The sequence below is a fragment of the Homalodisca vitripennis genome, chromosome 5 (genome assembly GCF_021130785.1).
Source record: "Homalodisca vitripennis isolate AUS2020 chromosome 5, UT_GWSS_2.1, whole genome shotgun sequence".
Taxonomy (NCBI): domain Eukaryota; kingdom Metazoa; phylum Arthropoda; class Insecta; order Hemiptera; family Cicadellidae; genus Homalodisca; species Homalodisca vitripennis.
The window spans coordinates 128,495,515-128,520,553 of NC_060211.1; the positions used below are offsets into that span (position 1 = coordinate 128,495,515).

At 33.8% G+C, this 25,039-nt stretch overlaps 1 protein-coding gene across 1 annotated transcript in view; it reads right to left on the reverse strand.

The window, feature by feature from the left end:
- LOC124362874 (KICSTOR subunit 2-like) overlaps positions 1 to 24,277 on the reverse strand; it is a 36,961-nt gene extending 12,684 nt beyond the window's left edge. The window contains exons 1-3 of the mRNA XM_046817740.1: positions 24,070 to 24,277; positions 10,648 to 10,785; positions 7,218 to 7,354 (exon numbers count right to left, since the gene is read on the reverse strand). Coding sequence (XP_046673696.1) covers positions 7,218 to 7,354; positions 10,648 to 10,785; positions 24,070 to 24,150 — 356 coding nt within the window. The 5' untranslated portion in view covers positions 24,151 to 24,277. The remainder of the gene's footprint in view (positions 1 to 7,217; positions 7,355 to 10,647; positions 10,786 to 24,069) is intronic.
- Between the last annotated feature and the right edge of the window lie 762 nt (positions 24,278 to 25,039).

A 25,039-nucleotide genomic window follows, 5' to 3' on the forward strand; every position in this document is an offset into this window, starting at 1 on the left:
TAAGAGAAATAGATTGTCCTCAATGTATCAGTGCTACAGATAAAAGACATCTTCGTCAAAGCATAAATTCCCGAGTTTAATTTTGTAATCAACAATTGTACGTGTTGATCCCAATTAAGATTTTCATCAATAGTCAGACCTAAGAATTTGGTACTCTGATTTTTTGTTACTAGTTGGTTATTTAATATGATCATTGGCTCAATTATTTCCTTTTTTTGTTGGGTTTTAAAAGATATATAATTTCTTTGATTTATATTTAATTTTAAATTGTTTTCATTTAAAAAAGAATTAATGTTATTCAATTCCAAATATGAAAGCCTCTCTATCTCATCTACTGAATTAGATGGTAATTTGAGGTTTGCATTATCTGCATATAAACACAGGTTTTCTTGGGGAATGTGTTTTAAGATAAGGTGCATATCTTTCAAGTAACACAAGAATAGCAATGGTCCTAAAATTGAACCTTGCGGAACTCCAAAAACTATTTTTTTAAGTTTGGAGAATACTCTCGAGATTTTATTTGGTAAGGATATCGAAGGAATTTCTACATATTGAAATCTATTATTAAGGTAAGATTGAAACCATTTAAAAATTTGTTGAATTTATTCCTAAACAATTTAATTTCTTAATTAAAATTGAGTGGTCTACGCTATCGAAAGCCTTCGAAAGGTCCATAAAAATACCTAGTGCATGTTCCCCTTTATCAACAGAATCTATTATCGACTCTAAATATTGTACTGCATCACTTATTGTCGATCTACCAGTACGGAATCCATGCTGGTTATCGTCTAATAGATTATGTTCCTCTAAAAACGCCATTAACTGAGAGTGAACGATTCTTTCATAAATTTTTGATGATGAGGAAGTAGAGATACTGGACGGTAATTGACATTTCTTTTTTGTCATTTTTTTATGTATCGGAAAAATTTTGCCTATTTTAAATTTATTAGGGAAGATGCCAGATATAAATGACGAATTTACTAAATGTGCTAGTATTTCACACAGATGTTCTCTAGCAGATTTTAAAAGTATAACTCGTATTTCATCAATTCCACTTGAATAATTATTTTTCATTAAGCTTAATACATTATTGACATCCCTAGCAGTCACAGGTTTAAATCTAAAAGTTGGTTTTCTTAAATTATCATTTGAAAATTCGTTAGATGTCTCATCAAGGCAGACATGCTGGAGACTATGTTGGCTAGATAAATCAACCATATTTACAAAATAATCCTTAAAACTGTTTCCAATATCTGTAGGTTCTGTTAATGTTTTATTACCTACTTTCATTTTAAAGTTATTATAATGTTTTTGACAGTTTTTGCTTCCTACTTCAGAGTTAATTATGGCCCATACTGTTTTTACCATATTTTCCGACTTGAGAATCTTATCATTATATAATGCTTTTTTTGTTTCATTAATGTTTTTCCTATAATCCATCAGTTTTCTTTTCAATTTTGTGTTTGTGTCTTTATCTTTAGATTGTCTAAATTGTTTACTTAACTGAACCAGGTTGGTTTTTTCTTCTTTTAACGCATATGTTATCCATTTATTTTTTTAATTTCTCTGTTTAATTGTTTTCATGGGGAATGCTTGATTGAAATAGAATTTGAGTAAGTAATCAAATTTATCATATTTTTCCTCAACTGAACAAAAATATATATCATACCACGATTCTTTTGATAACAAATAAGAAAAAGTCCTTAGATTTTCTTGCGAGTAACAACGTTTCTGAACAATTGTAAAAGTATTATTATTTACGGTATGTTCTGGGCATCCGAATTCCAGAATTTGTCCATCATGATCTGAGAAACATGTTACACATCCTTCTACAGAAATTAGATTTGGTAAACGCTTTTTGGCAAAGAAATTATCAATAGCGGTTTCTGAAATGTTTGTTACTCTAGTTGGAAACTTGACTAAATATTCCATATTATGACTAGCCAACATGTTTTTCAGCATTGTCTGCTCTTTAGAATTAACTAAAACATTTATATTTGTATCTCCAGCACAAAAAACAGAGCAATCTTTATATAATTTGATTAAATAACTTAGAAGTTGACTTAATTTATCCAAAAATATTTTTACACAAGATGCTGGAGATCTATATAAACCTATCATAATAAAGTTATAATTCCTTATATTATATTTAGAAATACAAAATTAAAATTGCTTTTCTTCTATTAAATATGTGTTTAATTTATTAGGTAAAACCACCCTAATAAATTAAATCTAGGGTATGTCCATTCATACACAGACTCCCATGTATGGACTTCGACAACCTCTCGTTTGAAACTCATTACTTTTTTCCACCTACCTGGCTGGACTCCTAGTACCTTGTTCTGGCCAAGGTAAGCCGGCCGTTGGATTATTTTATGCTCTTGCTTGATGACATTTTCTTAGAGAACATAATCAGATGTGCAAATGCTTATGCCTTTGAAGAGTTCAGTAAAATCACATCTGATACTATATTCTTGTATAAAACAAATAGAAAGACCTAACAATGGATGAGTTGTTGCATTTTTAGCCTTTTATGGCACACTGGAACTGTTAGATTAAATTGTATCCAGGATTATTGGAATACTGATAAGTTATTTAATTTACATAATTTCTGCCATGTTATGTCAAGAGATAGATTTTTGAACATTTTACGATGTTTGTACTTTTCCTATAATCCAAACCACCAGGAAAATTATAGTACAGATCAAATCCAGTTTCTTGTTACCCATTTCAATAACAAAATGAAGGAGCTTTCATTGGATAAGACGATGGTTCTTTGGTGAGACCGCCTACATTTTTTGCAAATATATAAAAGTAAAGCATCACAAGTACAGTGAGAAATTGTACTCACCTACAGATACTCCGGATTTATACTGAAATTTCATGTATATGTTGGTTCTTTAGATTCAGATGTAGGCGGGAGAGGTAATGCAGAAAAGGTTGTACTGCATGTGCTAAAAAAAAAGAAGTGAATAATGGCCACTCCATTTTCATGGAAAACTTTTATAATAGTTTACTTGCTGGCGTGAAGGCTCCTAGCACAGGTTACATAATACACCGAAACATTGCGTCTCAACAGAAAAAATTATGTAAATGAGACAGACCACCAAACTAAAAGTAATGACCTATGTTAGTACAGAAATTTGAAAATTAAAATGGTGGACTTCATCATCAAACATAACACCGTTGTGAAAAAGCCACTCCCAATCATGCAATGTAACACGTACATGAGTGAATTAGATATGGCTGACCAATTATCATCATATTAACCTAGTGAACAAAAAACAATGGTATAAGAACATTTGTATTCACATTTTTCAAATGATTCTACTAAACATAGAACTACTACACAACCTAGACAACAAACACCAGTGGTAAATGAATTTAGACTTAAGTCATTTGATCACTCTTGCCACTTCTAGACAAGCTTGTTGAGAGCCCCACTCAGAAAAGGGCGCACGACTTAAAATTCACAAAATCCAAAAAGTTAAGGCTGTACTAACAGAGTACAAAGAAAAAAGTCGAATCTGTTGCCAGACTGAACGCAAAAAGAAAACACTGTGATACAAGGTCACCCTGGTCTGTGCTTTGGTGCATGCTTCAAAAATTATCATGAGAAAGAATAAAATTAAAAAGTGTGTAAATAGTGTAAATAAGTAAAACTCTTAGTAAACCAAGAAAGCAGTCTCGGTGTGTAGCAGTCTGGACCATGCTGTAACGCTAACCCTGTACACAGTGGCCTACTTGGGGTGCAGCGCATACTACCGCCTTAACATAAGTTTTTATACATTAAAAATATATACATAAAAATCCTGATATTGTAATTATCATAAATAATTTAATACTTAAAGTTAATTGAATTAAAATATTCTTTTACATTGTTTTGCTATATATTGCATGATTTTTTGTTCCTTTGAATATTACTTTCATGATAAAGATAACTGCTTATGTGCCTGTTAGGTATATCCATGACTGTTTTATAATACACACAATAAGTTTTTGTTTAAAATTAAAATGAGACATAGTATACATTTATGAAATCCTAAAATAACTTCTGAAAATTTGATCATAAGAAGGATTTTGTAAAATTGATGCCAATAGTATTGGGCGTTTCACAAAAACGACATTTCACATGGGTTATTTGAGCAGTACAAAAGTAAATCAGGCTTTTTAGATGACCCATGGATCTCTCCCCAAAATCAGTATCATCCTGAAACTAAGAGCCACAGTTCAGAGTGGTACACCTCGAACTCCACTCGCCCCTAAAAAGTGAGAATGTCCACGTCCAAGGCTATACAATGTTCAGTGTCTAATATTGACAAGCAATTTGTATTGCTCAGCTAACCAAGTTTTTCAATAAATCAATACAAGAATTTCTTCCAAGAAATTTTCAGCCAAATAGTTTTAACTTTTATTTATGTCTGATGTTTGATTTTAAACATTTCAAGCTAAAAAATATAAGATCTGGGTAAAAATACTTGTTCAATATTTTTAACTCTTTCAAAATCCTCCTATTTTGACTTCCACCAAAACTAGTGTAATTAACAATAAATTACTATCTTAGCCCAAATTTCTGTATTGATTTAATGAAAAACTATGTTACGCACTCCTACAATGTATATTGGCTTTTGGCTAGTAGACTATTAGGGGTTTTCCTTCTTAAAAATTAGACTCATTTTTGCAAACAGAATATTTTGAAAATGGTTCAATATACTCTCCATGTAAAATGTGACATTAGTATATGAGGGACATGTGCTACATAATTAGTTTAATTTTTGATTTTTTAATCCCCTATTACAATAATTTTAAATTTAGGTTGATGAGATTTTTTCACAATATTTTTATAGAACTGCAGATTTTAACACTGCTTAATTTGTATATTTTTGAAACTATTGTCTTTGTACTTGCAAGAATAATTACATTTGAGAACAGGAATAAATGCGCTTTCCAACAACCACAACAGTAAAAGGAATCCGTTCAGAAAAAATTATCCAGGGGAGAAATTTATTAAAATTTGCCATCACATGCAGATATTTTATAATAAAAGTCCAAATATCATACCAAATGTTCAAGCATTTTAATTAAATTTTAAAAATTATTTCCCTTTAGATACTTTTATAAAGTTTTTATAAATAAATCCCATGCATCTTAATCAACTGGTATTACACAACATAAGTTACATTTGTAATACTGTGTAGCATATAGAACCATTGTTCATAGTAAATAGATTGTTTACAAAAATAATTTATTGTATGTTTTATGACTATAACACTTATAAAACAAATTTTTATACAGTCCAATTTTGATAATCCGACATTTGCCAGTCCGACCCGCTCGAAAAAGGCTTGTCTGCAGTCGACGCTGGCTGCTCAGGTCACTGTAGTACTTTATAAGTGTACAGCTGTTTGTGTTTCATATTACAACGTGGTTTGGATAGAAGTGGCTGATGGAAGCTGAACTAAATGCCTACTTAACCCTTTCAGGGCCCTTGTGACTAGTCAAAAGTGCCAGGCTAAAATTGGATGACCTAAAAGTTGCACCAAATTACTCGTATAGATATATACTATCAACAAAAAAATATATAGATGTAGTTTTAAGTAATTTAAAATTTAAAAAAATAATGTTTTAATGGATTACATAAAAAAAATTTTATTTTTTTCGTAAATAACTAAAAAATGAAAAATAATTTTACTGTGGGAAGCTATGTTATTATATTGTACATTTAGAAAGGAACAACCATACAAAATTTTGTGTTATTTCTCTCATAAATAAATTTTTTATGAAACATTTTGTATAAATACGCATAATTGTACTTCGCAACATTTTATAAGTGATAAAGCAACTGACTCTTACACTGCAAGAAACTTAAAATAAATATTCACATTATGGATGTACCGGTAAACAGATGATTGTAGGATCCATAAACAGTTTCAATACAGTTAAAAACACTATTTACCAAGAAATATTTACACAATTTTATTTGAAATTTATTTACACTTTTTCTATTTACAAATATGCTACTTACAATTTCACTTCCGTGAGATCGCAAATTGTCAGTCATTGTAACTACTACACACAATAGCTAAGCACATAACTACTAACACTATAATATTTACAACCACAAAATAAAATAATGAAGAAGAATCGAGCATACAATAATACGATTACACTAAAGCATAAAGAATTAACAACAATAGATCGAGTCAGCTGATAATGTCACGTGACAATTACGAAATAAAAATGCATAGACATCCAAAATAAAAATGATATTCATATTAATTATCTACAAATATACCAGGGAATAAAAAACATAAAACTTTAATCATTTGACGTCGTATTTATTTAAGAAAACAACGAATATCAAGGCTGCCGCCTGGCTCTTTTCAGACGCGATCTATGGCGGCAATATATTGCCGCCTGGCCCGGAAAGGGTTAAATGATGATGAGATTATTGAAGAGACCACTACTCCAGACAGCAGCAAGACTGACGGCAACGAGATTTAGGTGGCTGCTAGTTCTTTTAAAGTCAGTTTTAATGATGCTGTGTCTGCAGCTGCTATCCTTATAACTTACTGTCAAGATTGTGGTGTTGAAATTGAGACAATTTTTCATTTAAAAAATTTCCAGGAGAATGCGATCTCAGAATCTTTAAGTAATAAGAAGCAAAAAACTGTTTTTGATTTTTTAAAGTGTAAAGATGGTATTTTAAGAGTTTTCACTTATGTATTATGTATGCAAAATTTGTTCATTCTAATATAATTAGGTACTTACAGTAAAAAAGTTTATTCTTACAGTATAGTGTTTACTTATTTTCACGTTTCTTACTGATTATAGGTTATTTATGCATTGTGTAAATGGCACCCTTGGTAATCCGGACTCCTTGGTGCTCCGACAGTGTGCTGGTCCCATGGATCTGTCGGATTATCAAGATTGGACTGTATTAAAATATTATTTTATTGTACTCTGACAATAAATATTATTGGTATTACTTATTTATAACACTTTTCCATGTTAAATGAGTTCATTTCATGCTTAATCATGTATGTTAATTGGTTACAAATGCAATGATTAATTTAAAAGGATACAATATCTACTGTCTTTCATTTCTAATAAAAATCCAAATAAAATATAATAACAAATATTTCATTGTTTACTATAAAATGTAAATTTTGTGGCTTCCTACAAAACAAAATCTGTGTACGTAACTAAGAACCTACACATCAATGAGTTGTAGGCGAGCATTGATGTATCGACAGGTCTGAGAAGCAACTGATGACACAACATCACCCCCACTTGTCTCCTCGAGCCGAGTCAGCTCTGACCTCAGACTCTCGTACAGCGAGCGTACAGAATTCTAGAGACAATAAAGTACATTTTATCTGTATTAAAAAAAGTTCTTTAACAATAGTTCTTATTTTCAACCCTTTCAATGCCAGATAATTTGGTCACTATACAAGGGCTATCTGGAAAATATGTGATATTTTTATACTATTGGAAAAACTAGCTTACCGAGCACAACAAAACTTTACCCTTCTTCAGAGTACACATTATTGGATATGATGCACTTGTTCAGTCCATCCTCCCACTTTGAGAAACAAGCTGCAAAGTCCACCTTCAGAACTGCCATTAGCTCCACTGTGACATTCAGTTTGACTTCAACTGTTTGAAAGATTATTTAGTTTGATTTGGGAATTTCTAGAATAGTCATAAGTTGGAGTCGGTGGTCATGGTTTTGTATGTATCGTGTGACATCAAAAAAACCACTCCATTTAATCATCTGTGAACAATTTTGGGACAAATTTCACAACCACTCATTCAAGTCCAAATCCTCTTGACAGCACCAACGGTTTTTAGTTTGTCTAAATATTTCTCCAGCTCAGGCACTGATTGGTTTCTTCAATCGTTAACCACACACGTTCATATTGGTGTGATGAGGGCTAATCAGAATGCAGATAACTTTCAACCCAATTGTAACCATTTTTTTTAATGGTAGAACAAATTCCTGGAAGTCAGGGACACTGAGTGACAGATAACTTATGAAAAGTAGGAACGAAAGCTATTCTCAGTACAAGCAGGTGAGATAGTACCCATAGCAAAGATGCCTTGGATAAGGAGTAATCATTGAACATTAAATACCGTCTGGACAGCCCTCATAAGTTCTCATATTGCCAGGCCTATCAAAAGAGACATATCTTCAAACTTCCTGCTCAGAATTAGGTATAGATAAATTACAGTTCTTTTTCATATTCTTTCTTCCATATGCTTTCTTCAACAACTCAAAAAGTTTCCAAACAAAATTCATGATTTGATATTTGTATCGCTGTCTATGCAGAACATTAATAAAATTACAGTTTAATTCTTTACCCTCTCAGAACAAACTTTTTTAAGTTGGTACACAACTCCCCTTCAAAAGAGCGCATAACAACTGTTTAAAATGTTACAGTGTCTAGTGTATCTTAAGGCATTTCCTCTAGTCGTTGCCACTACAATCTTAAGTAGATACTCAACCAGTATTTACTTTAATAGTGGTCAAAAGTAGCTAGCAGACACTCACCTCAGGGGTAAAAAGGAGCATTAGAATGATAATTACAAAAAGTATCCAATAATGGATCTATATACAAAAGGCTCTCAGACTGCAAACTATAGTACTAAATTGGTTTCTAAACATAACAAACAAGTGTCTGAGAGTTCTGCAATACTTGATAGAAATCATTGAGCACCTAAAGACATTCGGGGAAGCTATATTTTATAGAGGAGAAGGGAGGGGTCTTATGATCTAGAAGCAAGTTCACAGGACTTCTACATTAGTTCAATAGCTAAATAATTCAAATTATCACTCATCTCTTCTTGAGAGACAACTGATGGATCAGCACCTTCAGCCATTTTATCACAGTCATGTCACATGTAAACAGACTTTTCCTGTTCCAGGTTAACTGCAACTTGTTTAGTTACATAGCAAATAGATTATTTAAGCACAGTCACAGCTTTTTTATGTGAACCCCAAAAACAGTGATGCTTCAAGTATGTAATACACACAACACCCAATGGTTTCAATTTGTTTACTTAATAACATAACATCTGAGGTTACTATATATTTTTTTACCATTTTTGTTACGGTACACTGAAAATATGATCCAACTAGCACAAGATGCAGTATGCAGTATCTGCCACTTCCAAAGTGGTGTGTTCATTCCATGTTGTATGTGGTGCAATCTGTGTTCAGTTGGGTTAATTTTTTAAATTGTTTTTGTTACTAAAGACCCTTTTCTAAGGACAGGAAAAATAGAATAAATTCCTTTGTCATTCCATGGGCGATTGTAGATATTTAAAGATTTGGAGCACCTTATTATGAATCCCACAGAAAAACAGAAAACGGAATGGGTAATGATATGTTTTTAATGATTTGTAGAAAACTACATGGTTTTTAATCACGTATTACTTAAGGAAATTATTTTTTTATATATACATGGTGTACATATTAACTGTGCCACCAATAGTATCTAAAAAATTACTAAAATAAGTCTCTAAATGGCGGACTTCACCTACCTTTCAGAGACCATTAAAAATATGAATTTAGAATTCCAAATTTTTGCCACTAGTTTTCAATATGAAACTAAATTAAACTTCACTTATATGGCACTTAACTTTAAAATTTCTAATGAAAACCTTATATTTTATAGTGACCTTGAATATAGAATAACATTAAAATTGTTTTTTAGTCGTATGGGAGTTATATAGTCTACAACAATTTTAAAATACCATGTTATGCTACATTAAGCACATAGTGGTTTCAAATCAAATAAAACAGTGAATTTTTCAGTGAACTATTAGTGTTGTATCCAGGTCAGTAATCAAGCCTTAATTAAATTAATAAATCGCTGACATGTGTATAAAAATTAGATAGGCCTACTAAGGATTTCTCTATATAATGACCACCATAGTTGTAATATTTAGTAATTTTGGCACCATAATTTTTATGTTGGCAATTCATTAGAACATTAAGGTTTTATTACTAATCTTGGTTACAGTACTAAGATTTCACTTAACAATGATGTCCTATGCAGTTTTACTACACTTGAAAACAATTTCACAATGTAGCTTAAACATTTCAAAAAGTTGAGTTTTTAAAACTTTAATAGGCTGTAGCTTCTAAATTAAGTAAGTAAGAAATTTCCAAGAATCTAGAAGTTTTAAAATATTACTGGAAAACTGTGGCAAAATTTTAGAATTCTAAATTCATAGCGTATGGTAGTATGTTTTAGTCAAATTTAAATATTATAAAATAAAGACTCATGAGAAGAAACACCTGCTTCAAAACTAAAAATGAAAAATTTTCCAAAATCTTGTTGAAATAATAAAGGAACAAGTCCATTGCAGAATTTGTAAAAGGGCCATAGGCTCCTAAAGAAAACATACCAGCATAGCTGCAAAGTACAAGGTTACGTGAGAAAACCTATCATTAAATACATGTACATACTACCTCACATTCTATATGTGGAATGACAAGTACTGTAGTGCATTAGGTGAGCTTGAATCCAAAAAGAAAAGTTTACTTTGTGAAATAAACATAGAGTTAGGTGTATATCTGACCTTTTAAAATATTATCATACTAACTAATATTGTACAGTTGTAACTGATTCAACTTACATCTTTTCTCAAAAATATTTTGTTCTTAGTTGTAACAAAACCCAAGTTTATATACGAACGTTCTGCTGTAATCAAATTTGGCATTTGATTGAGAAGCGTTTTGTATGGGCCAGGAGGAGCAGACTCTTTCTCCTTGTCCTGTAAATAAAAGTTTTATTAAAAGACAAAACTAATGAAATTTAGATCATTTCCTTCCTAATCTATTGAAAGTTAAATTAAAACACCTGCTTAGAAAGATGGACAAGACCAATAAAGTTTCAATTTTAAGTAATGTTATGGAAATATGCCTACTGAAATCTCCCTTATAATCATTATAGTTTATAAAATTCATAAACTTTCATTCCTCTAAAACTTCAAAAATATATTCTTTAGCAATTGAAAAATCTTGTTGTCTTCCATAATAAGCCTTGTAATCATAAACATAATATCCTAAATAGTTAAGTACAATAGAATAAAATCATTTCTATTTATCGCAGTTGTAGAAATGTAAACACAAACATTTGTGCTGAAAAATGTATTTCTCGGTAGATTTAGTTCTATAATTTCTCTTTGCATTTATAACAAAGATTTTTTCTATTTGTATAATCAATTTTATTTTTTTCTATAAAGTTTTTCTATATAAATGAACGAAGGTTTATAAGATAAACTGTTATAATTTTTCAGAGAGAGGAGAAATTATTGATAAAAAATATCTAGTTTCTAAAAACTGCAAACTAATCTTGTATGAAAGTCTAAATTAAAGAAAAGGAACAACAAGTTAAAACATTTATATAATCTGCTTAGAAAATTTCAATAAGGACACAATAAACAAACAGAATGAAAAAACAATGAAAAATTTGACCTGACTTTTGAAGATATTAAAAAATGCATATATCATTTGAAGAATATATCAGATTTGTTGGTGTAAATGAGCACATTTATTACAAGAAGATAATACCTATGATTTTTCACTATTTAGATATAAAATTTTATTATGAAATTTTTAATTATTTCATAGTACATTTGAAGAAAAGACTTGAAGAATATCTTGATCAAAATAATTGTGAATATTAAAAAAAAAATTATTATTAGGCACCATTATGCATTCTATAATTCAAGTTCTCGAATTATAAACGGCATAATGTCGTCTGTTTGTAACAAATTTTCAAAAAACGAGTTTCTTAAACAAATCTTTTTCTTAATAAATGATGGGAGTTTTTAAGAGATAAATAAAGTAGGTGATCTAAGATGCAAAGAATACAATAAACTAGCTAATTTAGAAGTAAAAAGAAGCACAAAATCGTAAATTTAGAGAAAATAAGACAAATTCGGATTTCCAATTATTGCAGAGTTAGAAGACTGCAAAGTGAACCTGCAGAATGGAGTTTTGACTATCCTACACAATAAAAAAAAACAAACAGATAAACAAATTGAATTTACACTTAGTTGATACTCGAAAAAAACAATAAAAGATAAAGAAAGTCTTACTATACATTTTGTACAATATTTACGTTATTGTTTTGTTTTCTTCAATGACTTGAAACAGACCAAAAGCCCACCCTTAAACTCAAAGCCAAGGGCTAAAGACGAGACTTGTGAGGTGTTTTTCTCTAAACACATCATGTTCTACAGGAACCACATGATCAAACACTATGGCTATCTGGCTGACAGTGACGACCCATCCCAGACTGGCCCTCATGCGCTAGTACCACCCCATCATGATCTGGACCAGCAACCCTCAACCTCAGGCTGGCTGTCTCCTCCCGCAGCGCTCTCAGTGTTGGATGTCCTGCTAAACCGACCAACAGTTTTTTTTAGACCACAACAACTTGATAAACAGCAAGCAGAAGTAATTGTCAACTCTCCAGCCAACCCGGATTTGCCCACTCCAGAGGACAAAACACTGGTACTAAACTCAGAAATAGCAGAAATCCTAAAACACCAGAAAACCTCTCTCATAATCCTGCACCAAAATATTGACTGGCTCTCAAATAAAATAGAGCGGCTCTCCCACTTCCTCAGTGAGGAAAATCCAGATATCACAGTATTAACAGAACATGGACTATCCAAGGAGAACCTAGAAAACACATACATACCTGGCTACTCTTTGGTTGGTGGCTTCTCTAGGAAAAATCATACAAAAGGGGGGGGTTGCAGTATACATTAAAAAAGGCCTAGAAAGCACAATCCAACTTCTAAAAGTAAGTGAAGAAAAATCAGAACTCATCTGTGAAGCTGCACTCTTTGAAATAAAACTGAAAAGAGACACTCTACTACTGTTAGGAGTCTACAGACCTCCAAGCGCCAGCCTAGATAATGCCATAGACATTCTGACAGAACTCCTGAACAAGCCACTCCAAACAGGCAAGAGAACAATATTCATGGGGGACATCAACGTGAACATTCTTCAGGAGAATAATGACAACACCAATATCGAAGAATTTCTTTCATACTTTAATATATCAAGACTAAAACTGCCACCTACTCGCATCACAAACACAACATCCACATCAATAGATTGGATTTGTACGAACATAGAACCCGAAAACATTCAGACATCAGTCATTACATCAGGGTTATCTGATCATTCAGCACAGCTGGCTTTGTTGAATTTGAATATGAACATCGCCAAAAGCATTAGCTACAAAAAAAGAAACTTCAGCCGGGGCTCAATTGAACTGCTCCAACTGAACCTGAGGAACCAAGACTGGAGACAGGTTCTGAGCTTTGTTCTGAGCTTTATAGTATTACTGATATGCTTGACGGAAAAATTATTATATTGGGAGATTTTAACATTGCTGAAATTAATGGAATTCATTATAACTTGTTGACTGGTTCAATTATTTCTAAAACTATTCACAACTTAATGATATTTTATAACTTAAACTCGTATAATAATATTTGCAATTCAAATAACGTAACGCTAGATCTGGTTTTAAGTAACAATAAACTTACGGTCGAACACACAAATAATCCACTAGTGACAGTTGATGTTCATCACCCCCCATTAGTTTTTGATAGTCCCTTTACTCAGCATACAGTACCCAAATTAAATCCCTCAAGTACTACTCAGCCTACAACATATTTAACAATATTATACAGTCAAATTTAAATCTCTCTTGCCCGTTCACAAAATCCAGAACCAAACGCAATAAAATTAGGCAATGTTGGGATGAAGAGTGCTCAATATTGAAAAATGCTTACATACAAGCCCTTGACCAGGAAATTCTCTATGGACGGACAGAAGATAAAGCAGAAACAAAGACAAGGAAAAAGGAATACGACTTAAAATTGAAAACCCTACGGAAACAGCAAACAGCCATGTACATCAACAGAGCAGACAACAAATTTAAGGCACTCTGGCATGTGATTAATAGGGAGAGGAAAACCTTAACCACCTCAGAGAAACTCCAGATTCTTGTAAATGAACAAATCACGGAAGACCCAGTGGAAATAGCAAATCATTTCAATTATTTCTCCTCAACAATAGCAAAAAAAACACTTCTAGACAATAATATCGATCCCAGAACTACCCACCAAAACAATCCACCCATAGCTCCAACAACTAATATGTTTCAGTTTCAGACTATAACACAAAAAGACATTCTAAAAGCTATAGACACGTTGAAGCCAAAAACATCATCTGGTGTCGATGAAATAAGTCTTTGGTTACAAAGATGTGTAGAGAAGAACTGGCCTCTCCGCTTGTGGCTCTAATAAATAAATCTGTACAACAAGGAATTTTCTCAGAACAACTCAAACTCTCTAAAGTGTATCCCAAGCATAAAAAAGGCCCGAAAAATGAAATAAACAGCTATCGACCGATCTCGCTCATCTCAACTTTCTCTAAAGTCATGGAGAAAATTGTTCTGGAACAGCTCACGAACTATCTTGACCAGAACAATGTGCTTACCAACCAGCAGCATGGATTCCTGAAAGGCAAATCGACGGCAACCGCACTGATACAACTAGTCGAATACATCATAGACATACTAGAGGAAGGTTGCATCGTTAACAGCCTTTTTCTGGATTTTAGCAAGGCCTTTGATTGTCTCAGCCACAACTGCCTACTACAAAAGCTACAAACAATAGGCATAGTAGGGAAATCAGCAGAATGGTGTCAGAGCTACCTAATAAATAGGAAACAGCAAGTGTAACTACAATATACATCTAACAATATATCACAGAAATATCAATCTGAACCCATCAGTATACAAAGAGGAGTTCCCCAAGGCTCTGTTTTGGGCCCAATGCTGTTCCTCTTACTAACAAATGATCTCCCTGCCCACCTGCAAGACAGCTGTCAGACTGTTATGTTAGCGGATGACACTGTTGTAACTCTTGCATGAAAAGATAAGGAACAACTCTTATCTAGCACTGAAGAGGCTTTCACTGCGACCAACGAGTATTGTTCTTCCAACCACCTGGTCCTGAACAAATCTAAAACGGTACAGTTGGGCTTCACTACTAAGAGCAAGGAAGCAAACATTATGGCACTGCCTGGCCTGGAATCCAGGAAAAATACTAAACACCTTGGTATCTTAATCGATTCCAACCTAAATTGGAAACCCCACATCGACCAATTGTGCAAGAAATTAAGCTCTAGGATGTATGTTATTAGCAGAATAATTCAAGTAAGCAACTCAGAAATAGCAAGAACTGCTTACTTTGCTCTGCTGGAATCTCATCTGAGATACGGCATAGCTACATGGGATGGAATTGCCTCTTCTAACCTAGAAAAGGTCCTTATCCGACAAAAAAAAGCGGTCAGACACCTAACAGGACTTGGCTACCGGGACAGCTGCAGAACGGCCTTTGTTGAGCTGAAAATTCTTACCGTTGTGGCAATCTACATACAAGAAGTCATCCTCCACACAATCTCAACTTCGCAGCTCAGAAATCAAGATGTCCACAAGTACGGAACAAGGAGCTCTGCAGACTTTGTCCTGCCACCCCACCACTTGACACTCTACAACAAGAAACCCACTTACGCCGGAGCCAAGTTCTTCAACCTATTGCCAGATGACATGAAGAACCACAACCCCCAACAGCTGAAGCGGCATCTAAAGGACTGGTTGCTGAAAAGACCTTTCTACTCCATAGAAGAATATTTAAGATGGAAGGACTTCCCAGACTATACCTGACTTCGTTCCACAGCCCACGGACGATACTCTACTACTTTCTCATTTCTCTGTAACAGTTGTGACGCCATGCTGATCTCCAAGATTATGCAAAAATAAAGATATTGTCTATTGTCTATATTGACTGTGGCAGATTTTTAATTTTACTAGAATTTTTTAGTGATGACAGATTCGGTTTTTTTAGATTCTGAGCAAATAGTACATTATTCAGTTATCTCCAAGGAGATTTTTCATTAATTTTTAAGTGTTATATTTTTCTAGATTATTTAAGGTCCTTTGAAAAGTTTTACTTCAATTTGTTCAGTCTGTTTAAAAGTGTGGTAAAAAATATTTTGTTGGATTATTTACGGTCCTTTAAACAGTAATTTAGTTTAATTTTCGGTCTGTCCTAAAAGTGAGCCAGGACCACCATATATATATCGTGATCTGAGCTTGAATTTGGGTATTATCTCGCGGGATGTTTTTCTTGTTCTGCCAGAAGTGCGGGATGAGAGACTTTAATAAGCGGCCTACACTCGTTATTCAGTTGTTATTATCAAACTATTCAATATATTATCCAAATTCTATATTATACATTAATCATATGAAACAAGAATTATAATACATTAACAATGATACATAGAATTAATACATTACAATTTTTAATAATGTAAATTTAACAATAACATTACAAAATAACAAATCCAACTATGGCCTAGACCTACAAATAAAAATAAGTTACAATATTTATAGATTGCACAGATTGTAGTGAGCTGACACTTTTATGGAGGCAGTAGCCAAACCCACATGTATATCTAGAAATATATTACATATTTTCCTCATATTCACCGTCATTTTAAATTCTCAACAAATTAGTTACTTCTTGCTGTTCATTGTTTACACGAAAAATGACTGTAACTAATAAGTAGGAATCATATGTGTTGTTAAATAAATTGTAATATCGTACTATTCATTTGAATAAAAACAATCAAATAATTCAATAACAAAAAATCATTAATAAAGAGTGTAGGCTGGTTATTAAAGTCTACCCGTGCGGGATGGCGCCGATGCCATCAAAGCCCACACTGATGACCAGGGGCATTTCTGATCAGTAGTTTCCCGACCTCAGGTCACGTCCTAGATCATACAACTTCCCTGACATCAGATCATGTTGTGAGATTTAGGACGTCATCCAAGATCGGGAAGTACCGATTGGAAATGCGTCTGCCCATCAGTGCAGGCGGCTACCCCACACTACTGGCAAAAAAGGAAAAACATCCTTCGAGATAGTACCCTAAATCAAGCTCAAATTACGTACAGGTTACGTTTAACTTTTGTACTGCTAGTAACATATTTACAATAACCTAATCCAAACCTACTTACAATGCATAATAACATTGAATAGTGTAGTAATATTTACATTTCTAATATATGCCTAATTGCTTACACGAAATGACTTGGGGGTACTTTGGGATTATACCGACCACACCAGTATGGAGAACACAAAAATATAAATTTATAGAAATAAACATGATAGAACGAAAAAACAACTCTTTAATTGCAAAATTACAAACTTACAAGCATTTCCAGGTATTGTGATCGGTATTGTTGTCGCTGTTATCTTATCTTTCTCGAGAATCCCGATTACGGCAGGCCGTGCGGCATCACATGATTTGCACGGTACATAATTGCCTTTCCATTACAATTCAATTTATATTTCTGATCAGCCCCTCTAGAATTTGATATTTTACTGATAGGTACTATCTCGAGGGATGTTTTTCTTTCCTTGACATCAGCGCCGGGCAGCACCTGAAGTCTGCGCAGATGGCCGGAGGCACTCGCATTTTGGGTGGCGGAATGTGATCAAGAATAAAAACAAGTTTTGAGTGTTTTTTCAATAAAGAGTTTAGTTTTAGTTTGGTAATGTTTGTTTTTGTTGAATTTTTGTGTTTGGAGAAATGTAGAGTTAAACACGGAAGTACAACAAAGCGACGCAGCAGCTGATCGGGCGCGAGACTCTGCAATCACGTTATCTACTAGACCGCTCGACTTTGACCTCTGTCTGAGGATGGGAGGGGTTTGCGATAAGACAATTCCTGTTTTATATTGATGAAATATTGTTCTACGCTAATCTAGTAATCAGTAGAAGCAAAATGTCGAATAACGATTCATGTCTGGGTGTGGTCGGTATAATCCCAAAGTACCGACTTGGGTTGTTATTAGCTACCGTGTAACCCAAAACCAAAAAATCGTTATGAGAACAAATCATTCAATCCAGCAGTTACTGAAACAACAGTATCCCAGTAATAGAACACCACCGAATTACCTGCTACCAACACTAATATTGTAGATCTGTAATGGAGGCAAGTGGAGTGGTTATGCAAATGTTTTATTTGTGTTTGACACGTTTATCCCTCAAAATAGTAAAAAGTAAATAAATGTTAACACTGATTTGTTTGTTATATTTTATAAATACATATCCTAAATTGTTTTATATTCACCATAACATTATTACATTTTATACTGTACCCTAATTTGAAATACTACTTAAAATATTATGTAATTTGTTATAAGTAGTTGTAGCGAGGATTCTTCATTCATGAATACTGATGATTTGATATTATCGATCACTCACGTGTTGAATACTTAGCCTATTATACTGCAGCCTAAAAATGTAGTTGAAATAGTAATTGCTTGGATCAGACTTACTAAAATTGGGTAGGGTACGATAAGCGGACCCGGTTTTTTATATCGAAGAATGTAGTCTTCGATACCTAATATTCGCATCTCAAATCCTAGACTATCAATCGATATAAAAGTATCTATAGTCCTCAATAACAATCATATGTTTTAAATTAAAATATGAATGTAATATTTACAGTAATCAAACAAATTATTATAAAAAAAAATTAGAAAAAATGAAGACGATCATAGAATAGAATAGAATAGAATCTTTATTCACCACAAGATATTCCATAGAATACATAGGCAAGTCATGTAACTATGAGATTAATATTTCTACACACAAGCCATTGTTTACATAAATATAACCTAAGCCAATGGACTATTTTAAGACTACAGTAGGCCCTATAATATAAATAACAGCAATATAGTATTACAATACTAGTAAATATTTTAATCAAAATAGCATTTTATAAATTACAACAGGCCTAACTTAAACATTATAATAAACAACACATTGGACATTACAATAAATAGATATTATTTTACTTAAACATATATTTGTTTAGCACAAAGTGACAAAAGATTCTTTGAAAGCGTCAGGTCAGGCTAAAATCCAATTCGGACCAACTCTCAGAAAGAAATTCTTCCACTTTATAAAACGGATTTTTTAATAAAAAATTTATGATACAGATTTTAAATTTATCATTTTCTAAATTCTTGACTGGGTCGGGTAACTTATTCATTAATCGGCTTGATATAACTATGGGATTTCTTTCACTTTTTAATAGCCTATTTTGTGGTAAATTAATTAAATTTGCAGATCTAGTATTGTGGGAATGAATGGAGCTTCTTGTATGTACCTTGTCTAAATTAGCTCTCAAGTACATGAGACACTGAAATATGTATAGGGAATGTAAAGTCAATATTCTTAATTCAATAAATAATTGTTTACAATGGGCTAATCTATGGGAACCAGTAATTACTCTTATAGCTTTTTTTTGTGCAACAAATATATCTTCTGACTTGGGAGCACCACCCCATACTATTAAACCATAAGACATATGGGCATGAAATAAACCAAAATAGGCCTGCCTTAGGCCTTCCCTTTCCAACTCACCACTTAACCTTTTTAAAGCGTAAATGCTTTTACTAAGCCTACTTTTGAGGACAGATATGTGTTGGTGCCAATTAAGGGTTGGGTCTAAAGTTAATCCCAAGAACATTGGACTATCTAAGTTCATATTTTTTTCTTTAAGAGAAAAAAGTACAGTGTTGGTTTTTTCCTTGTTTAACACTAGTTCGTTAGCAGCCAACCAATTCTCAATGAGGGTTTGATTATATTTAGCATTTTCTAATGCCAGACTTTCACTATCATGCCTATTTAAGACAGTAGTGTCATCTGCATAGAGAATAATCTCCGCAGGAATATTACTACTGAGGTCGTTAACCATAATAATAAATAATAAAGGACCCAAAACAGATCCCTGCGGAACACCGCACGTGACAGGCAAGAGACATGAGGATTCATTACTGTCTTGTACATATTGTACTCTGTTCTCAAGGTAGGATTGAAAGATTTGAAGAGCCACACCCTTTACCCTAAAATACTCAAGCTTAGAAACTATAAGATCGTGTGAAACACAATCAAAGGCCTTGCTGAGGTCACAGAACGTGACCGCAGCAAGGTCCTTTCCCTCAAAACAATCATGTATATACCCTCAACTAGCTTTATAAGGGCATGTGTGGTAGATAACCCATTTCTATAGCCAAACTGATTGTTACATATTAGCCTATTCAATTCAAAATAAAACATTAATTGTTTGCCTATGATTAACTCTAAGACCTTAGAAAAGACAGGAACTACCGTTATAGGCCTATAATTATTCAAGTCATCTTTTTTACCTTTCTTAAATATAGGAATGACCTTGCTTATTTTTAAACAATCTGGGAAAATTCCTTGGGCCAAACATAAATTGATTAGCCTTGTCAAAGGATTCAAAATACAATCTATTATTTTTTTCAGTAAAACGTTACTCAAGCCATAATGGTCCTTACTATACTTACTAGACAAATGACTAACTGCATCCAAGACAATTTTTTCAGTTACATAGCTAAAACTTAACCCTACCATATGCTCAGGTACCTTGCAATTATTTACATACTGCATTGCTTTAAGCCCATTAGCTGCTACACTGTTTAATTTCGGCTTTACATTACTGGCAATGTTAATAAAAAACCTGTTATATTCATCTGATGAAAAAATATTTGGGTCTTTTGTTTTAGTTTCACCTTTCCTACTTTTATTTACAATCTGCCAAAGGGTTTTGCTCTGATTTCCTGACTCCTTTACTAGTTTAGAATTATATTGTTTTTTTGTGTGTTTAATTTGCTTGCGATAATCTTTTTTTTCCGATTTGTACAATACATTATACATTTCAAACTCATGCCCTTTTGAAGATTTTAAATGTTCATAAAGTAAGTGAAGCCTATCTTTTTTAGCACACAGCTCATCAGTGTACCACTCTACATTAGCCTTAGAACCAATATTTACTGTATTTTTCCTTTTAATCTTAACCTGTTTATTAAAGCTTAAATTAAAGTAATACCGAACTGTGAGCATAAAAGCATTGAACATTTCATTTACACTAGTTTTAGCAAATAAGAATTTTCAGAAATTTCTTGTTTTTCTTCATATTTGCTCCTCTCACAGTTACAGTTGTTTCTTTCCCACAAATTTCACATAATAGGTTTTCAGTACGAGTCCAGCATGTTGAAGCCACAAAAACAATATATTTTATTTATGTCTTATCATCTATCAAAGGAATGTTGTGTAGTTTTCTAAAATTGACTGCCATTTTTAATAATTAAAATTACTTATGTAATATTGATATATTACCCTATATGTATTATTTTAAAGTGTTTACAGCTGTTGATATAGACTATTTAAGTTAATAATTCAACATAATTAATCAGTATCGATTGATTATATCGATGGTTATGATTAAGTAATATCGTTTGCCAATTTCGATATAAAAAACCGGGTCCGCTAATCGTACCCTGCCCCTAGAATTTGTTACACTACGCCTACTTTTTGAGAGAGCTAGGCTATGTATATTTTTTCACTGGTGAACTTCACTTTAATACTGGCTAGATTTTTGTGTGGTAGCAATTGGGAACATTAGTATTGAGATTCTACTTGGGCTTCGGTATCAATTTACAATATCATGACCATGGAAAGGTATGTTCATTTTTTTGCCCTGAAAACAATAGTGAAAAAAAAAATTCGTCGGCAACGAAAATCAAAGGAGTTACGATTTTTTGAAATTCTCTGAAAACTCTGTTTTTGACAGTACCTCTGGCAACACTATCCATATTTGACAGTCTCAAATAAAGAAGGGACACCATTTTGAACTATTTTGTTCCTCCGTGTCTATTCTTAACCTCCTTATTTGACAGATTGGTATTACTCCGCGGCTCTCTCAAATAAAGAAGGGACGCCATTTTGAACTAGTTCAATAGTGGTAATGGCACACCTTTGTGTTGGATGTTCGTTATCTTACGTGGAAGCAATTCGTAAAGACGAGTATGGAGTTTTGCAATTTTATGTAAACCACGGGGCTTACAACCGGACTAGGCGTTGTGATAATAGGAAGTGTGGCAACGAACTCGTTGTTAACGAATTTGGGGACTTCTTTTTTCGGTGTGGAAAGTACTACACGCCTGCACCGAAACGAAAGAAAATTAAGTGTCGGTTTACTGCCAGTGCGAAAAAGGGGACTTTCTTTGAAAACGCCCATTTACCATTCACGAACATTTTTTATGTTGTTGCGTCAATATTGTGTCTAGTGCCGCCGCGACAAGATTACCTGGAAAAGAACTTTAATATTAGTTCTAAGACAGCTGTTGACTGGTATTCGTTTTGTCGGGAAGTATTTGTTGACCATGTGGCCAATAATGATGTAACTTTAGGTGGAGTTGGCCACATTGTGGAAATTGACGAGGCCAAATTTGGTAAACGGAAATATAATAGAGGAAGACTTATTGAAGGGCAGTGGGTGTTTGGTGGTATAGACCGTACCACACACGAAACATTTTTAGTGCCGGTAGAGAAAAGGGACAAGGAAACTCTCTTAAAGATCATAAAAGAAAAAATTTTACCGGGAAGTACAATTATTAGTGATTGTTGGCGTGCGTACGACTGCTTAGAGGACGAGGGGTTTGTGCATGAGACAGTCAACCACTCAAAGGAGTTTGTGGACCCACGCACTCACGCCCACACAAATACCATCGAGCGGACGTGGAGAAGTGTAAAAGATAAAATTCCGCGTTACGGCAGGATAAAAACTAATTTTGTGGGGTATTTGGGTGAATACCTTTTTAAGGCGAAATACCCAAATCTGAATGAGCGGATCCACCATTTCTGGGTTGCGGCTGCAAAACTGTACCCACCTGAACATTAAGGTAAGTGATAAGTTACTTAAATGATAGTGACTAGTACGTTAATCCTGTCTATGATGCCTGCCCGCTGCGCACTGCTTGCCCTTTTAGAAAAAAAATTAACTCGAGCTTGCAAAAGTCGAATCCCAGATCACGTGATGCCCCTGCTCCTTAACGCAATAATGCCCGAAAAGCATCAATATAATACAATAATATTCTTTCCCCCCAGTTTATATGCACCTGTGATAATAATACTAGGCTATAAATGCCCAACCCATGAAAAAAAAGTCTATTTTCCATGATCACGGTATTGTAAATAAATACCTGGGCCTCAACTAACCAATACTCTTAAGGCCGGTATCGACAGTGCGAGGCTGCTCGCTGCGGATGCCTCGTGGTGAATGCTCGGCTTTGCCTCGGACTGTGGATACCGGGGTTGCTCGCTATGAGGCGTTCGCGTCGCACAATGTGAGGCGAGCCGTGTGCTTGTCGGTTTTAGAGCAATGCTCAAAGGTGCCTCGCTTCGAGCTGTGCGTCAAATGGATACCTGCGCTGTCTGCCTCGTACCGTACAAGACACAATTCTGAACTGCAAACCAACAAACCTCCACAACGAAACTGTCATCATGGATAATCATGAAATGATCAGACAATTAGTGAAGTGTTATGAAACCAAACGTTTACTGTGGGACCCGAAACATGTTCAAAATCTTGCTTGGACATTCGCAAGAAATTTGGCACGTCTTCGTCGAACCTCATGTCTTCTAGGAGTCTGTTCCCATATTCAAACCGATTTCGATAAATGTTTTTGACCCACCAACGGGGTTTACGTCGCTTTTTCTATTGTTTTTTTCTTAGTAATCGTCGCCATCACAATAAAAGCAGCTTGCGCATTTCTAGAAAAATAAAAAGCATATTGTCCCGACTGTCTTCACTACGTATGCGGGTGGTTCGCGTGCTCGCAGTGAGCATTCGTGGTTACAAACTAGCTGCTAGCTGAAGAGCTCACCCTGAGGCAGATGGCACGAGGCATTGGCAGCGAGCAGCCTCGCACTGTCGATACCGGCCTTTAGGCTTTTAAGAAGTGAGTTACAAAAATTAATTAGTACTCAAATGGTTAAAACCCAATTTGCTCGCCTCAATTTTAAGATTCGCCTCTTAAAGGTTAAGAACAAAAATTCTTAATTAACATTAAAACTTACAATTAGTTCCTGTCCCTTATCAAAACAAAGATGAGATATCTGGGTGAAAAACTGATATAGACCATCTTCTAATTGCTCCATATTTTACTCCACTAAGTAGTAAGTTAGCCTTACACTGTTCAGTCAATTTACTTCACTTTCACATAAATAATAGACTACGCTTAAGCCTTCCACACTCAGGTAACATTACACTTGTCAGTTCTACAACTATTTTTTTACTTCTTAGGCTTAGGAACCATCTCATGCAGCCTCATAACTCTCTTACCTTTGTCATACAATCAAATAAATTGTAAATATATTTCAATGTTATATGTATTAATATTAGTTCTTATCGACTATGTCTTATTATTCAACGCAATTCTGAAATTAAAAAATATCAATCGTAAGCATGACCTTTATGACAAATGAATGCAACGCAATGGTAAGGTCAGCTCTGTTTCGCCTTCCGCCTGAAATCTTATGCTGCCACAGATAGAAGTCCACGTCTGTCGGAAGAAATCCAAAAATATCAGCGATTAAAACACTTAAAATGAACTCTTTGTTTCGTTTCGACATCAGAGCCAAAATAAAGCGTATTCTTGATAATGTTCTCGTTGTGTTATCAGGTGCACCTTTGATTGCATTACGATAATTTGATTTTAAACATGCTCCCAAAGCACGGCTGAGCAACCAACAATGTTCTACGTTCTACACATAACATAGCTATGGCACGGATTGTTTCAATGCGAATGTTGAGTTCAACTCCATTTCACATTCCGCTTAGTTCAGCATCTGATCCAAGTATTACAGTAATTTTCGTTACACATCAAATAAAAAAATCTTTAGTACCATTTTTGTGAAATACCTGTACAATAGGTATTATATTTTGGTATTATCTTTCGAAAAATGAATATACTTTAAGCTTTGACTTTTAAAGAGAATAGATCTTGCATCCATACGGTGAATGTAATTGCGTGGTAGTAATTTTGTT